At 44.5% G+C, this 18,115-nt stretch overlaps 1 protein-coding gene across 9 annotated transcripts in view; it reads right to left on the bottom strand.

Moving 5' to 3' along the window:
- Positions 1-18,115, bottom strand: part of LOC137543610 (coagulation factor XIII B chain-like) — a 214,306-nt gene that overhangs the window by 171,731 nt on the left and 24,460 nt on the right. For all 9 annotated transcript variants that reach the window (XM_068264713.1, XM_068264719.1, XM_068264715.1 and 6 more), the window contains exons 4-6: positions 14,272-14,454; positions 3,472-3,651; positions 423-566 (exon numbers count right to left, since the gene is read on the bottom strand). In XM_068264713.1, coding sequence (XP_068120814.1) covers positions 423-566; positions 3,472-3,651; positions 14,272-14,454 — 507 coding nt within the window. The remainder of the gene's footprint in view (positions 1-422; positions 567-3,471; positions 3,652-14,271; positions 14,455-18,115) is intronic.

The following is an 18,115-nucleotide window of genomic DNA, read 5'->3' as shown; positions in this document are numbered from 1 at the left end:
TTGTAGGGGTGGGGAAGTGAAAAAGTGGGCACTTAATGCAGCTATATTGGGGGGGGGGGGTACTTTGCCAACTAATACTGTGTGGGTTAGGAAGGCAGCATGTAATATTTGCAGGATCATCCATCAGGCTGCCTAGGCAGGTGCCTGGGGCCTAGTGGGTGTCAAGGGGCCCACCGGCCTCCTTTTCTGACCTCTCCTGACCTTCAGCTTACCAAAAGACCCCAAGAGGGCCCAAAATCTTTTACTTTGCTTAGGTATTAATTCATCTCTGACCAAGGGACCCATTTTTGCCAAAAATGGCCCTGTTCAAGTTAGAATTATTTGAAACTGATTTACCATCTCACCTAGTGAGCTCTTGAGTCTTGAAACAAAATCAAAAATAACCCATTATATATGCTAAACATGATAACTTTTTCACCTACCTCTGCAGGTGGGCACTTCCGGGTCCCAGCCATAGTAATAGCATTGGCTTGAATTGTCACCTTCCAGTTTCCCCGTTTTTGTACATCCAAAATGGACAACTTCACCATTTTTGAAAAATTTTCCTTGTGTAGAACACACAATTTCTGGGGAAAAAAGGAGATTATGTCTATAACCTAAACCATAACAATAAACTGTCATTTTTATTCACGCTGACTGTGCTGATTATGATGAAGCCTAACATACAATGCCTTGCAAAAACATTCATCCATCTTGATGTTTGTCATCTTTTGTCACATTCATCTTGGAGTTAATAGGCAATTTAACATAAGCTCAGATGGCGTGATCTACAGCCAAAAAGACATGATTTGAATATTTGGGAATGATGCATCCTGGGGAATCACAGTTGTTCACATAAAGCTGAATTTTCACAAATACCTTCTGTTTTAAGAAGGCAAAATTACATTTAGCATGGAAATGTTTGGGAACTCCTTTGAAAGGGAAACTTAATAAAAAAAAAAAAGCCCAATTACTTATCAGAGGCTTCTTTCAGCTCCTCCTGCTCCCTCGCGGTGATTTTGCACTCCACTATTCCTCCACTGTTCCCAGTATAAGCCTCTGCACATATGCAGCGCTGGCCGCTCACCTCCTTTATCGTGCTGATTTTACTTACTGCGCAGGTGCAGTACAGCACGGTTAAATTGCCTATTAACTGTTGGTGGAGGCGCACGGCGTCCTACAATCGGAGGGGTGTGCAGGGGAACTAAGTAGTGTGGGATAATGGCAAGGGAGCAGGGCAACTTCAGGGGCTGGAAGAAACCCCTGGTAAGTAACCATTTCTCCTGAGTTTACTCCTAGGAAATAACTTTTCCTCCTCAATTTAACCACTTCACAACTGAGGGGTTTTACCCCTGGAGCACCAGAGCAATTTTCACCTTTCAGCGCTCCTTCCATTCATTCACCTATAACTTTATCATTACTTATCACAATGAAATGAACTATATCTTGTTTTTTTCTCCACCAATTAGGCTTTTTTTTAGGTGGGACAGTATGCCATCAATTATTTTATTCTAAATGTGTCCATTCCTAATAACAAGCCCATAATTTATAAAGTAACAGTGTTATACGCACTTTACATACATATTTATAGAGTTCAGTCCCTAAGGTAACTATTTATTTATTTTTTTTATTGTACATTTTTTGTATTGTAAATTTTTTGTAACAATTGTGGAGTGTGGGATGTAATGAGGTAATTTAAAATGTAAAAATATGTATTTGTATATAAAAAATGCTTTTGACTGTAGTTTTACTATTTGCCACAAGATGGCCACAGTAATTTTTTGTAAATGGTCCTGTAAGCATAGTAAGTACGCTTACAGGAAGTGTAGTGAGGATGGGAAACCTTTTTTTTTTTACACAATGATCGCGCAACTTCTACTTGGAAGCAACCGTTCATTGATCTCCGGGCGAGTGGGCGGTGGCGTGCACGAGCATGGGAGCACACACACCTGCAAGCGGGAGCGCAGTCAGCATCAGTAGTGGCGGGGGTGCGTAAATCTACACCCCAGGTGGGGAAATTAAGTTAAACGGGGCGTAGATATACTGTACCCGGGCGGCGAAGTGGTTAAAGAGAACCCGAGGTGGATTCTAAGAATCCTATTAGCACACAGAGGCTTGGTCTGCACATAATGCCCAGCCTCTGTTGCTATACTGCTCCCCCCTGGGCCCCCCCTGCACTCTGCTTGCCCCCCATAAATCAAATGCCGAGCTAGCGACACACAGCGTGTCGCAGCTGGCTGTTTACCTCTAGATGTGTCAGTCTCGCTGCTCGCCCGCCTCCTCTATGTCGTCGCTCCCCGCTTGCGTCCCTTCCCTCCCCGCTGACTGGAGGAAAAGGATGCAGGTGCGCTGCGGTGAGATAGAGGAGGCGGGGGAGCGTTGAGACTGATACATCTAGAGGTAAACTGCCGGCTGCAACACGCTGTGTGTCGCAAGAACGGCTTTTGATTTATGGGGGCCAGTAGAGCGCAGGGGGGGGGGCAGGGGGGAGCAGTATAGCAACAGAGGCTGGGCATTATGTGCAGACCAAGCCTCTGTGTGCTAATAGGATTCTTAGAATCCACCTCGGGTTCTCTTTAAAATAACTATTTAGTACCTTGCAATGGAAAAAAATACTAAACAGTAGGTGAAAAGTACTATCAAAATTATTTTGAGAATTGTCTTGCTTGTTGATGGTTTAATAGGCATTTTATTGATAACTCAAGTTTGAAAATATCACCTAGGCAAAAACTCAGGAGAAAAAGTGACTTGCGTATGGGCACGAGGCTTTTTCTCCTTGGTGATATTTTCACAGCTTGTCAACTAAATGCTTTTTAAACCACCAGCAAGCAAGAAAACACTCAGAATATATTGATAGTACTTTTTCACCTACTATTTGATACATTTTTGCAGTTGCAAAGTCCCAAAAAATGATTTTAAATACAAGATGAAACATTATCTCCTAAGAGAAAACTAAGGACAACAAAGCCCCAAATGGGCCCCCTATTCAGTTAAAGTGGACCCAAATTAAAAATACAAGATTTCAGAAATAAAATCTATTTTCTAAATTATAATAATAAACAGCAGCCTTTTTTCAGCTGCATGATGACAAATAAAAAAAAAATTCACATTTATTGGAGAAACCCCTCCCCTTCCTTTCATATTGCCGGGACAGAGTCAGGCAAACTGTTGGAGTAGATGGTGTCTGGCAATGGAGGAATTGCTAATGGCTGCCCCCAGTATAACTCTAGTTATGGAAAGAGAAGGGTGAAAAGCATGCACTGAAATGCTCAGAGGCTTGAAGGAGTGTTTATTTATCTTTGTATGTGTCAGAGTAGTGCAACTAAATATTTTGAATAAAAAAATAAAATGTTTGGTTTGGGTCCACTTTAACTCTTCTAACTTCGGTCATCTCTCCTGCATACTGTATACTTTCACAGACCTCTCAATGTAGGAACAGAGCTGTAATGATTCCAAAAGTTATCTAATTAAAGTTATCTAATTAAAACATACCTTTACATGTTGGTTCACGAATCCATCCTGAGTCAGTGCATTGACTTCTCTGCTGAAATGTATTTTTATGAGCACTAATAAATCCTTCATTGCATTTGTAGATGGCATACTCTCCGACTTCATAATACCTCTTTGCTGCCTTGTATGTTCCATTGGTGAGTGCTGGCAGGTGGCATTGTGCTGAAAGTTCAGAAAATAAATCCATAGTTTAAAAAAAACACACATAGTGTTAAACACTATAAAAACAACTAAAAAATTATGCTTATACAATGTAGAGATTCAATATTGGATGTGGTTTACATAACACATTTGGGGTTGATTCATTAATGTTACTTATTTTTCATCTTAACTGTAAGGAGTGCTAATGCATAAGATAAACAAATAAGGAGAGATAATACTTGAGATAAATAGATAAGGAGAGCTAAACCAAGAATTATATCAAATAAGGAGAGCTAAACCGTGAGTTAAGTTAGATAAGGAGATCTAAACCATTAATTAAGTTAAATAAGGAGAGATAAACCATGAGTTATGTCAAATAAGGAGAGCTAAACCATGAATTAAGTTAGCTAAGGAGATCTAAACCATTAATTAAGTTAAATAAGGAGAGCTAAACCATGAGTTAAAGGGAACCTTAACTGAACGGGGGGGTAAAGAGTTTCACTTACCTGGGGCTATTACCAGCCCCTCGGCGCCGCTCTGGAATCCTCTGGTCCCCCGCTGTCACTTAGTTTCGATTTTGACGACTCACCAGTCGCCGGCCGCCATGCGTATTATTGGACGCATTCACCAATGCAATTAGCGCTGTTGCGGACCGCAATGCGTACAAAAATACGCGTTGCCGCATATCTACGCGTGCGGAATGCGGCAACGCGTATTTTTGTACGCGTTGTGGTCCGCAATAGCGCTAATTGCATTGGTGAATGCGTCCAATAATACGCATGGCGGCCGGCGACTGGTGAGTCGTCAAAAACGAAACTAAGTGACAGCGGGGGACCAGAGGATTCCAGAGCGGCGCCGAGGGCACGGGACTGCTGCAGGGGGCTGGTAATAGCCCCAGGTAAGTGAAACTCTTTACCCCCCGTCCAGTTAAGGTTCCCTTTAAGTTAGATAAGGAGAGGTAAATAATGGGTTAAGTCATTTAATGAGAGATACATTGTGAGCTAATAAATAAGGTGAGATAATTTAACAGAAGAGCTTTGTGAATCAGGCCCTTTGTCTTTGGTCAAACAGATATGCAGGAGCAGAATACCCAGGTTCCGTAAGTCGAAGCAGGTAGTTTGGGTGTTGCTGTTGCTATGGTAAAATGGGTGCTGCATAGCCTACAATGCTATCTATGGCTATAGCGGAGCTCAGGTGGTCATGTGAGTGTCAGATAAAAATATCATAATCAGGCGGCTGGCGTCAGAGTGTTTAGTGGGGAAGGAGGGTTGGATATCGTCAGGGATTTCGGAACTGCAGTTGAAGGCAGTGAAGGCAGCACAGATATTGGCAGGGATTTGGGCCGCATGGATACCAGATAAGACTATCCAAATTAGGCAGATGGTACCCGACTATTGAATGTGGTGTGGATATCTGGGGGGGGTGGGGGGGGTACGGGGATCACTTAGAATTATGCATTAGGATAAGGCATGGAGCTTGTGTGAAAAAATGGTCAGGTTTTGCAAAGGTAAAATTTTGGTAAAATGTACTGATATTTTATTATTAGAATTACCACTGTCCAGGGCCGGATTTACCATAAGGCACTGTAGGCATGTGCCTACAGGCGCTTGGTGATGGAAAGGTGTCTCACTTTCATCTCCCAGTGCCTCCCTACCTCCTTCCCTATGCAGAGTCCTCAGAAGAGTGTAAATTAGAGGTTACACATCCTGCTCTTAATATTCCACTGACAAGATCTCCCTTCAGCCAGGGGAGCCACTAACTACTTAATATGAGGGTACCTCTGCCTACCTAATGCTAAGGGGCACCTGTAGATACCTATGAGAAGCAAGCTGGGACAGGCAGCACACTTGTAATGTGGTTCAGCAGGTGTTTGGAGGTTCATGGAGGGCAAAATCTAAGATGCCAGGACATCTGTGCCTATAGGCTTCTGTGATTTTAATCCGGGCCGGCCACTGTCCAGTAGTGGAACATCAATAATGTTACTGATATTCTAGTAGAAACTATCTCCAGGGCCCAGATTACAGAAGCACCCTTTTTACATGTACGCCAGGTAGGTACCAAATACAAATGATGTACTGTCACAGGAGCCCTAGTGGCTGACCGCACTTAGCCTTCTAAACGGTGCCAGCGCACAGATCGTGCGAACTCTGGTCGCAGTCAATGCGCAGGAACCGTTAAGAATTAGCCGCAGACAACCCAGAAGGGAGCCTGTGAGACACGGGTAATTACAACGTACACACACGATTCCACGGTATCTGCCACCACCACTGGTATGGGCCAGTGGACTCGATTTACTGACTGACTAGTCCTGCGAATAAAACGGTTAAACACACGGTATTCTGTCTAGCCAACAACAAACAAACAGTAGCGTATCTTCAGAGACCCGGGATCAGTTCTGTGTGTGCTGATAAGCAGGGTAGCGGACAGTGAATGACTTGGAGGAAGTCTTTTATTCACAGCAATATAAATAATTAATATATACAGACAATTATTAAAATCAACAATTATTAAAACAGTAATAGCCAGTATAAAAAATAAAAGAAGGGAGAGAAATACTTAGTTCCTGGAAAGATGTCCTTTTTGTGGGAAAAATCAGAGTTCTGGGTTTCAATCAAAGTTCAGAGTTCAGACCAGGTGGATGCCAGCATATCCTCAAGCTGGCACCGATGAGTTCAAGATGTTTTCAGGGTGGAGGACTCAAGCCCGCCTGCTGGCTCTGTGCTTTTGATGAAGCTGGTTTGGGGGTGTGGCAATGCCGGCCCCCTCTGAGCTACCAACAAATGACAGTTCATTCCCTCTGAGAGATTTTAGAGCTAAACTTATGAATTGCTGTAACTCCTGAACCATACACGTTATATTTAGGGGGGTAACAGCTTCATACTTGGTGGAAAATACAGATTAATATGATATCCGACATGGCTAGTGCAGCAGATCAGGGTCCTGGGTAGATTCATACCTGGGTTGTAGGGGCCCCGGGCCCCTCTCGACTGGTATCAAGAGATCCAGCATGACCCTACGGATCCAATGATACCGCTCTCATAGCCACCCTATTTATTGTATTCTGTAAATGGGCAAAAGATTATATAGTACATTCACTTCTTCCTGCTAAGGAATCCGGTGACAACTTTGCCGTTCACTCTAACAAGTTGCTGCTGGTCGGTTCGGTCGCAGATTTCCTTTCCGCGGGCAAACAGGACAAAATCTGATGATCCAGGCTGTGGTTCGCTGGCGGGTTGCCTCTGCTGTGGGTGAGGTACAGGTGATGCAGATGATCCAGGTGCTGGTGGTGTCTGTCTCCGCTCCGGACAGTCGAATTTCATGTGTCCGGGCTGGCGGCAGTAGTGACAGGTGACCTCTCCAGGCGCTGCAGCCCTGGGTGCAGAAGCTGTGCTGGGTGGCCTCTGTGGCTGACGGCTCACAGGGGCAGGAGAGTCTGCCGAGGTATTGGGCTGACCTCCTCTCCAGCTGGATGGGACAGTTCTGCGGGTATCAGCCACCCGGGTAGTTGCAAAAGTCTCAGCAAGGTCTGCAGCGACAGTGGCTGAAGCCGGCCTGCGCTCTAACACAAACTGTCGTACATCAGCAGGGCAAATGTTCAGAAATTGTTCGAGGACTATCAAGTCCTCCAGGACATCATAAGACCCTTTGGTGAGGCCTCGAGTCCACTGGCGGAGTGTGGTGAGCAAGCTGCTGACCACATCTCGGTACGAATCAGAAGACTTTTTCTGCCAGGCCCTGAACTTTTTCCGATAGGCTTCTGGTGTCAGCTGGTACTTAGTAATGATAGCGTCTTTTATAGCAGCATAATCATTATCCTTCTCCGCAGGCAATTCTGTGAAGGCATCAAGTGCTTTGTAGCGCAGCAACGGTGTCAGATGCCTGGCCCACTGGTCTTGGGACAGACGATACTGACGGCATGCTTTTTCAAAAGACCGCAAAAACAAGTCAATGTCTGTGTCTTTCTCAATATTAGCAAATTTAAATTTTGCACTTACGGGTGGTGCAGCTCCTTCAGCAGGGAGGCTGGGCGGTGAACTCCGGCTGGCCTGTTGAACCTTTGCCATGTTGAGCTCATGCTGTCGTTTCTCCCCTTTTTGCTCCGCCATGTACTGCAGGTACTTTTCCAGGTCAGTCTCCATCAGCTTTCGTAATGCCTGCTGCATTACCGGGTCAGCACAAACGGACAGTCCAGTACTGGCCGGTTCCAGGCGAGTACTTTCAGAAACTCTGGGATTGGGGTCCACACTGACAGTCTCTGGCGTAACTGTTGCAACAGGGCCCGCAGGATGCTCAACCTCTGTACACCTAGGATCTTCAGCCTCTGGTTCCCCTTGCCTTGAGTCAGATGGGTCAGCGTCTACCTCAGCAGACACATCCAGCTCCCGCAGTTGCTGGGTATCCCATTGAAACAATTCCGCTACCAGGTCCCCTTGTTTCTTGCGGCCAACATCAATGCCTCTCTCTTGGCAAAGATTTTGCAGGTCCGCCAGGCACATTTTCTTGTAGTTCCCGGACATTTCCACGCCAAATAAAATAAAACTTTTGGGGAGGGGTACTGGCTACACAGTCTCTCTGTATATATAAAAAATATATTGCCTTCCAGCTACACCAACGAATTAGTTCGTTTCTTGATAGCGCTAGCGCTATCTTACATACTTTCAGCACAACACAGGTCCCAACCGCTGCCTAACACTGTCACAGGAGCCCTAGTGGCTGACCGCACTTAGCCTTCTAAACGGTGCCAGCGCACAGATCGTGCGAACTCTGGTCGCAGTCAATGCGCAGGAACCGTTAAGAATTAGCCGCAGACAACCCAGAAGGGAGCCTGTGAGACACGGGTAATTACAACGTACACACACGATTCCACGGTATCTGCCACCACCACTGATATGGGCCAGTGGACTCGATTTACTGACTGACTAGTCCTGCGAATAAAACGGTTAAACACACGGTATTCTGTCTAGCCAACAACAAACAAACAGTAGCGTATCTTCAGAGACCCGGGATCAGTTCTGTGTGTGCTGATAAGCAGGGTAGCAGACAGTGAATGACTTGGAGGAAGTCTTTTATTCACAGCAATATAAATAATTAATATATACAGACAATTATTAAAATCAACAATTATTAAAACAGTAATAGCCAGTATAAAAAATAAAAGAAGGGAGAGAAATACTTAGTTCCTGGAAAGATGTCCTTTTTGTGGGAAAAATCAGAGTTCTGGGTTTCAATCAAAGTTCAGAGTTCAGACCAGGTGGATGCCAGCATATCCTCAAGCTGGCACCGATGAGTTCAAGATGTTTTCAGGGTGGAGGACTCAAGCCCGCCTGCTGGCTCTGTGCTTTTGATGAAGCTGGTTTGGGGGTGTGGCAATGCCGGCCCCCTCTGAGCTACCAACAAATGACAGTTCATTCCCTCTGAGAGATTTTAGAGCTAAACTTATGAATTGCTGTAACTCCTGAACCATACACGTTATATTTAGGGGGGTAACAGCTTCATACTTGGTGGAAAATACAGATTAATATGATATCCGACATGGCTAGTGCAGCAGATCAGGGTCCTGGGTAGATTCATACCTGGGTTGTAGGGGCCCCGGGCCCCTCTCGACTGGTATCAAGAGATCCAGCATGACCCTACGGATCCAATGATACCGCTCTCATAACCACCCTATTTATTGTATTCTGTAAATGGGCAAAAGATTATATAGTACATTCACTTCTTCCTGCTAAGGCTGGAGCCATGCTGACTAGAGTCCAGCTGTGTCGGCTTCTTGGGATCTTCCTCTATGAAAGGCTCAGGCTAATTAACATCTAGGTGTCACCTGGTTCCCAGAACAGAAAGGGGAATTGTGCCTTCCACAGGGAATATGTCCATGCTAATTAACACCTCCCCCCAGGCTTCTACTGGGCTAAGACAAATCCCCCAGCTGTTCCTAGGCAGAGGGATACTACACATCAAATCTTGGTTTAACGATTTGTGTCGCTAACCGACCGCTATCGCGTTTTGGCCGACTGGGCGTCGCCCGGCGTCACATTATTATTATTATTATTTATTTATTTATTTATAAAGCGCCAACATATTCCGTGGCGCTGTACAATGTAAGAGAACAAACAAGGGATACATAATGATACAGACAATGATATACATGAAATATGAACACTGATACAAGATACAGCACTGCTGATTACAACTTGATTTAACATGATGACAAAAATGTATAAATGTCTAACAGAGTGCAAGCAATTGAATTAATAACATTCCATGACACAAAAGGGTGAGAGCCCTGCCCTTGCGAGCTTACAATCTAAAGGAATGGGGTGGAAACAAGAGGTGGGGGAAGTATACAGTATATGTACAGGCAGTGCGTAATTAGGTTATTTAGTGGGTGAATGGCCTAAGCTAGAGAATATGCTTGTCGGAAAAGGTGGGTTTTGAGGGAGCGTTTAAAGATTTTGAAGGTGGGAGAGTGGCGGATGTGTTGTGGAAGGGCATTCCAGAGGAGGGTTGAGGCACGTGAGAAGTCTTGTACACGTGAATGTGAGGAGGTAATTGTAGAAGAGGATAGAAGAAGCTCGTGTGCAGATCTGAGATTGCGGTTGGGTTGGTATCTGGAGACTAGTGAGGAGATGTACAGGGGAGAGAGATTGTGGAGAGCTTTGTAGGTTATGGTTAAGAGTTTGAACTGAATCCTCTCATTAATTGGTAGCCAGTGAAGAGCTTGACAGAGAGGGTCAGCAGAGGAAGAGCGAGAGGAGAGATGAATGAGTCGAGCAGCAGAGTTCAGTACAGAATTGAGCGGTGTTAGTCGGTTAGTTGGAAGTCCACCAAGCAATATATTGCAATAGTCCAATCGAGATATAATAAGAGCATGTACTAACATTTTGGTTGTGTCATGGGAGAGAAAAGGTCGGATACGTGCTATGTTTTTCAGTTGGAAATGGCAGGAGCTGGTTAGGGAGTTAATGTGAGGAGTAAATGAGAGAGAGGAATCAAATATTACCCCCAAGCACCGTGCTTTGGGAACTGATGTTATAGACGTGTTGTTAACATTTATTGTAATATCAGGCAAAGGGGTGGACAGGGATGGTGGAAAGACTATTAGTTCAGTTTTATTCATATTAAGGTCACATGTACTGTATAAGCTTCGAAAGTCAAGAAAGACACATTAGGCACTTGAATGAAATTATAAGCCCCATGTAAATCCACACTGATTAATAATATACTTTGCATATTGTAGTAGCATCATGTCTCAAGAAAATATAGCATTAGATAATAACATAACACTAACATTACAGTTGTATTTCTAATTCATAGTGTGGGCAGCATGGTGGCATAGTGGTGGTTAGCGCTCTCGCCGTGCATCGCTAGGTCCCCAGTTCAAATCTCAGCCATGGCACTATCTGCACAGAGTTTGTATGTTTTCCCAGTGTCTGTGTGGGTTTCCGCCAGGCACTCCAGTTTCCTCCCACATCCCAGAAACATACAGACAAGTTAATTGGCTTTCCCACTGGCCCTAGACTATGATACATATACTACACGATACAGACATATGACTATGGTGGGATTAGATTGTGAACCGCTCTGAGAGACAGCTAGCGACAAGACAATATACTCTGTACAGCGCTGTGGAAGATGTCCACACTGTATAAATACTAAATAATAATCATTGTGCATATGTTCCAAGCCCACTCTACTGACTTTGCAATGGAGTGGTAAATCTTTACCCCATCTTATTTAAATACTATGGGGTTGATGAACTAAACTGTTGTAATATTGCCATGCGCAATCAGAATGATAAAAGTTTGCAGAACCACACAGATGTTTTACGACCTCAAATTAGTTTTCAGAAGAGACATGAATATAGGACGATTGCTACATCGATAAAGCCCTGGTTTGTTAGCCTTACCATTGAAAATATATAAATAAACAAAATGTTTAATCTGGGCTCTGGTGCTAGAATTTGTATTTGATTTGTATAGCGACTTTGTTGGTGAGTCCAGCTGGAGTTTGGCTATTCGGCTTTGAAATGCTTCAGTAAGATGCTAGTCTGTCAGGATCTGTGCCTCTGTTGTCCTGCTGGTGGCATCTTTAGTGAACTTTGCTGTAAACTTCCACTGTCAACCAGCAGATGTCTCCCTTGTTGCTGAGAACTGTGCAGTTCCCCGGATCACTAGCAGGTGAACTTTCTGAGAGATCACCTGATCAAGGTGCTGCTATTTAAGACCAGACTTCCTAGCAGCACATTGCTAGGTCATTCTGTTTGCTTGTGTAGTATTGTGACTCTGGCCATTGATCCTGTGTTCCCTGTTTCCTGCCTTGCCTTTTTCTCTGAATTCCCGGTATCGATCCTTGCTAGCCTGACCTTTCTCTTCCTGATGTTATTGCCTGATCCTGATTACCTGGTTTGACTCTTGCTTGTATGACCTCTCTTTGTGTATGCTGATTCGGATTATTCGTTGTTGTATACATTCTGATATTGTGTGTGGCTGTATATATTCTGGATAGATAGCGAGCTAGCTAGTTTGATAGATAGATAGATAGATAGATAGATAGATAGATAGATAGATAGATAGATAGATAGATAGAGGTTCTGGTATTGTGCTGCACCACGTATTGTATGATTGTATGTGTATGGTGGATGTATGTTTGAATTGCTGCACCTTTGTAAATAAAACACCTTTTTCACCTTCAAATCCAACCCGTGCAGACCTCAGTATTTTCATAAATGTGATTTCTTGCTCTTGCAATGTCTTGATAAGAATCTGCATGTGTAAATCCTTACACCTGGTCTATAGAATAGCTGAGCACCATTCAGCTCCATTGGTTAAGCTGCGGGCGCTGGTGGATGACAATGGCCATCAGTTTTGCTGTGGGCGCCAGCAATTCATTTTTTACAAAATAGGTGCTTAGTTCTAATCTAATCGAGTGTGGGTTACATCTACGCTGGGCACCTGACACTTAGTATAGCAGGAAGGTTAGTGCCGGGTGTAGTTGGGTGGATTAGCGTAAGGCAGGAGTCACACCTTTGGGATTGATTCACTAAGCCTGACGCGCTTTAACAGCCCGAGTTATATCCCCTTCTGAATGCTAATAAACTAGGGTGACTTAATGTCCCTGCTGGTCACACTATATGCTCTAGTGGCAGCGTGGCATGCGTAACTAAGCAACAGCCGATACTTACAATAGCTGCGTGGCAGTGATGTATCGCTGCCACGGTACTTCACTAGCGTGGCCGCTACTATGTTAATCAACATAGTAACCACACAGCTATTGTAAGCATCAGCCTTTGATAGTTATGCATGCTATGTTGCCACTAGTGTGCATAGCGTGCCCAGCAGGGACATTAAGTCACGCTAGTTTATTAGTGCTGGGAAGGGGATATTACTTGCGCTGTTCCAGCATGTTAGGATCAGTGAATTAGCCTCTATGTCTAGAAAAACACATACGTGGCGCAGGGTAAGCCCAATGACGGCTCACTCTGCTGCCGCACAAATTCTAGGCAGCGTTCATTTCTATTCTCCCTCTGAGTCACAGCAACTTAGAGGGAGAAGTAATGCATTTTCCGATGATTGATCCTTGAATTACTCTTGCGCGACTATAGATATTATAACATTGTCTATAGTGACACCCAGGTCAGTCGCAGCGCGGGGTAATGCACGTGGCAAAATATTCTGTTCTCCATGAATTTTGCATTTGTACTCTCACGTGCCAAAATAACCTGCTTCACCTAAAAACTGCAGCATTTATCCCTGGACCTATGTGCATGGTTGTCCAACAGCTAAAAAAAGCAGCAGTAGTGGCTTATTTTTACAGCTGCAGGACAATGCACATTGCTCCCACTGCACTGCATTTGTGCATTGAGAAGCATTTTGTGCATTTTAAGCAAGTGTGATCCCCCTAGGCATGGGGGGAGGGGTCCTATGGGAGAAAAGCGCTATAGAAATGTTATTGTATTGTATTGTATTTCATGTGTAGTTTGGATTAGGGAAGTCAATAGTAATCCCTTATTGTAGGCTTTTTGCCTGTATGCTGGAAGAAGATTATGGAACCTAAGTGTGATCATGTGACCAGCAATCAGTCAATACAGTTATGTGACTGCTGTATGGCAAATGCAATGTGTTATATTATATTGGTCCATGTAGCCATCTGAGGGTTTTTTTATGATGCATACAGTGCCTCTATCGCAAAATATCACAGTTCTCACATATATAAGTAGAACACAAATAAACACCTACATTTTCACACACACTGGCATGTATACACAACACGCAAATGCATATATACATGGGGCACTGAGTGGCGTAGTGGTTAGCACTTTCACCTCGCAGCACTGGAGCCCCAGTTTGCATTACAACCAGGACACTATCTGTACAGAGTTTGTATGGACTCCCCTGTCTGTTGGGGTTTCCTCTGAGCACTTCAGTTTCCTCTCACATCCCAAAAACCTACAGATAAGTTAATTGGCTTCCCCCTGAATTGGCCCTAGACTACGATATATACACTACACGATACGTATATATATATATGACTATGGTATGATTAGTTTGTGAGCCCCTCTGAGGGACAGTTAAGCGACAAGACAATATACTCTGTACAACGCTGCAGAAGATGTCAGCATTATATAAATACAGAAATTATACTTACTATGGCATTTTTCTCCAGTAAATAAGCCACCAAGACATTGCAACCACCCAGAGGTCTTCCCATCCCTCCTTCTGTATCCGGCGTTACAGGTATAGCGCAGAGAGTCTCCTTCATAGAACTGAAACCTTGACCCAAAGTATATTTTTGCATTGTAGTCTTTATAATAAGGATTGATACATGTCTCTACAGGAGAGAAAAATCACATATTAAAAGTTTACCCTACCTCTGAAAGAAACACAATATTAGTTATAGGCATACCTACTGTATACAGGGAGTGCAGAATTATTAGGCAAATGAGTATTTTGACCACATCATCCTCTTTATGTTGTCTTACTCCAAGCTGTATAGGCTTGAAAGCCTACTACCAATTAAGCATATTAGGTGATGTGCATCTCTGTAATGAGAAGGGGTGTGGTCTAATGACATCAACACCCTATATCAGGTGTGCATAATTATTAGGCAACTTCCTTTCCTTTGGCAAAATGGATCAAAAGAAGGACTTGACAGGCTCAGCAAAGTCAAAAATAGTGAGCTATCTTGCAGAGGGATGCAGCACTCTTAAAATTGCAAAACTTCTGAAGCGTGATCATCGAACAATCAAGCGTTTCATTCAAAATAGTCAACAGGGTCGCAAGAAGGCGTAGAAAAACCAAGGCGCAAAATAACTGCCCATGAACTGAGAAAAGTCAAGCGTGCAGCTGCCAAGATGCCACTTGCCACCAGTTTGGCCATATTCCAGAGCTGCAACATCACTGGAGTGCCCAAAAGCACAAGGTGTGCAATACTCAGAGACATGGCCAAGGTGAGAAAGGCTGAAAGACGACCACCACTGAACAAGACACACAAGCTGTAATGTCAAGACTGGGCCAAGAAATATCTCAAGACTGATTTTTCTAAGGTTTTATGGACTTATGAAATGAGAGTGAGTCTTGATGGGCCAGATGGATGGGCCCGTGGCTGGATTGGTAAAGGGCAGAGAGCTGCAGTCCGACTCAGACGCCAGCAAGGTGGAGGTGGAGTACTGGTTTGGGCTGGTATCATCAAAGATGAGCTTGTGGGGCCTTTTCGGGTTGAGGATGTAGTCAAGCTCAACTCCCAGTCCTACTGCCAGTTTCTGGAAGACACCTTCTTCAAGCAGTGGTACAGGAAGAAGTCTGCATCCTTCAAGAAAAACATGATTTTCATGCAGGACAATGCTCCATCACACGCGTCCAAGTACTCCACAGCGTGGCTGGCAAGAAAGGGTATAAAAGAAGAAAAACTAATGACATGGCCTCCTTGTTCACCTGATCTGAACCCCATTGAGAACCTGTGATCCATCATAAAATGTGAGATTTACAAGGAGGGAAAACAGTACACCTCTCTGAACAGTGTCTGGGAGGCTGTGGTTGCTGCTGCACGCAATATTGATGGTGAACAGATCAAAACACTGACAGAATCCATGGATGGCAGGCTTTTGAGTGTCCTTGCAAAGAAAGGTGGCTATATTGGTCACTGATTTGTTTTTGTTTTGTTTTTGAATGTCAGAAATGTATATTTTTGAATGTTGAGATGTTATATTGGTTTTACTGGTAAAAATAAATAATGGAAATGGGTATATATTTGTTTTTTGTTAAGTTGCCTAATAATTATGCACAGTAATAGTCACCTGCACACACAGATATCCCCCTAAAATAACTAAAACTAAAAACAAACTAAAAACTACTTTCAAAAATATTCAGCTTTGATATTAATGAGTTTTTTGGGTTCATTAAGAGCATGGTTGTTGTTTAATAATAAAATTATTCCGCAAAAATACAACTTGCCCCTAATTCTGCACTCCCTGTATATATACTAGCCGACCCACGGCGTAGCATACACCGCATAAGGGGGTAGAGGGCAGGAGGGGGTTATTGGGCACAGCGTTGGGGAGGGGGATCGGACCTAGTGTTGGGCGAACAGTGTTCGCCACTGTTCGGGTTCTTCAGAACATCACCCTGTTCGGGTGATGTTCGAGTTCGGCCGAACACCTGACGGTGCTCGGCCAAACCGTTCGGCCACATGGCCGAACTAAGAGCGCATGGCCGAACGTTCCCCGAACGTTCGGCTAGCGCTGTGATTGGCCGAACGGGTCACGTGGTTCGGGCCCGAACGCGCTCTGATTGGCCGAACGGTCACGTGGTTCGGGTAAATAAATACCCGAACCACGTCATATCTCCGCCATTTGTCTGTGGGTTTAGCTTTGGGTAGACAGGCAGGGTAGTTCGCTCTCCAGCCACGCTAGCCAGGGTCCCCCCCAGTCATTGTGTGTCGCTGCTGGGAACAGTAGTACACCGCTCGCTCAGCCACACTATATATAGCATTGTTTACTGCCACTGTGTACCTCGCTCAGCCACGCTATATATATAGCATTGTGTTTTCTGACACTCTGTGTACACGGCTTAGCCTGGCTATATATAGCATTGTGTGTACTGCCACTGTGCACCTCGCTCAGCCACGCTATATATAGCATTGTGTGTACTGCCACTGTGCACCTCGCTCAGCCACGCTATATATAGCATTGTGTGTACTGCCACTGTGCACCTCGCTCAGCCACGCTATATATATAGCATTGTGTTTTCTGACACTCTGTGTACACGGCTTAGCCTGACTAATATAGCATTGTGTGTACTGCCACTGTGCACCTCGCTCAGCCACGCTATATATAGCATTGTGTGTACTGCCACTGTGCACCTCGCTCAGCCACGCTATATATAGCATTGTGTGTACTGCCACTGTGCACCTCGCTCAGCCACGCTATATATAGCATTGTGTGTACTGCCACTGTGTACCTCGCTCAGCCACGCTATATATATAGCATTGTGTTTTCTGACACTCTGTGTACACGGCTTAGCCTGACTAATATAGCATTGTGTGTACTGCCACTGTGCACCTCGCTCAGCCACGCTATATATAGCATTGTGTGTACTGCCACTGTGCACCTCGCTCAGCCACGCTATATATAGCATTGTGTGTACTGCCACTGTGCACCTCGCTTAGCCACGCTATGTATATAGCATTGTGTTTTCTGACACTCTGTGTACACGGCTTAGCCTGACTAATATAGCATTGTGTGTACTGCCACTGTGCACCTCGCTCAGCCACGCTATATATAGCATTGTGTGTACTGCCACTGTGCACCTCGCTCAGCCACGCTATATATATAGCATTGTGTTTTCTGACACTCTGTGTACACGGCTTAGCCTGACTAATATAGCATTGTGTGTACTGCCACTGTGCACCTCGCTCAGCCACGCTATATATAGCATTGTGTGTACTGCCACTGTGCACCTCGCTCAGCCACGCTATATATAGCATTGTGTGTACTGCCACTGTGCACCTCGCTCAGCCACGCTATATATAGCATTGTGTGTACTGCCACTGTGCACCTCGCTCAGCCACGCTATATATATAGCATTGTGTTTTCTGACACTCTGTGTACACGGCTTAGCCTGACTAATATAGCATTGTGTGTACTGCCACTGTGCACCTCGCTCAGCCACGCTATATATAGCATTGTGTGTACTGCCACTGTGCACCTCGCTCAGCCACGCTATATATAGCATTGTGTGTACTGCCACTGTGCACCTCGCTCAGCCACGCTATATATAGCATTGTGTGTACTGCCACTGTGCACCTCGCTCAGCCACGCTATATATATAGCATTGTGTTTTCTGACACTCTGTGTACACGGCTTAGCCTGACTAATATAGCATTGTGTGTACTGCCACTGTGCACCTCGCTCAGCCACGCTATATATAGCATTGTGTGTACTGCCACTGTGCACCTCGCTCAGCCACGCTATATATAGCATTGTGTGTACTGC

Source organism: Hyperolius riggenbachi, unplaced genomic scaffold (genome assembly GCF_040937935.1).
Source record: "Hyperolius riggenbachi isolate aHypRig1 unplaced genomic scaffold, aHypRig1.pri scaffold_117, whole genome shotgun sequence".
NCBI lineage: Eukaryota > Metazoa > Chordata > Amphibia > Anura > Hyperoliidae > Hyperolius > Hyperolius riggenbachi.
The sequence above is the reverse complement of the archived record's forward strand: the minus strand, read 5'-3'. Positions and strand labels throughout refer to the sequence as shown.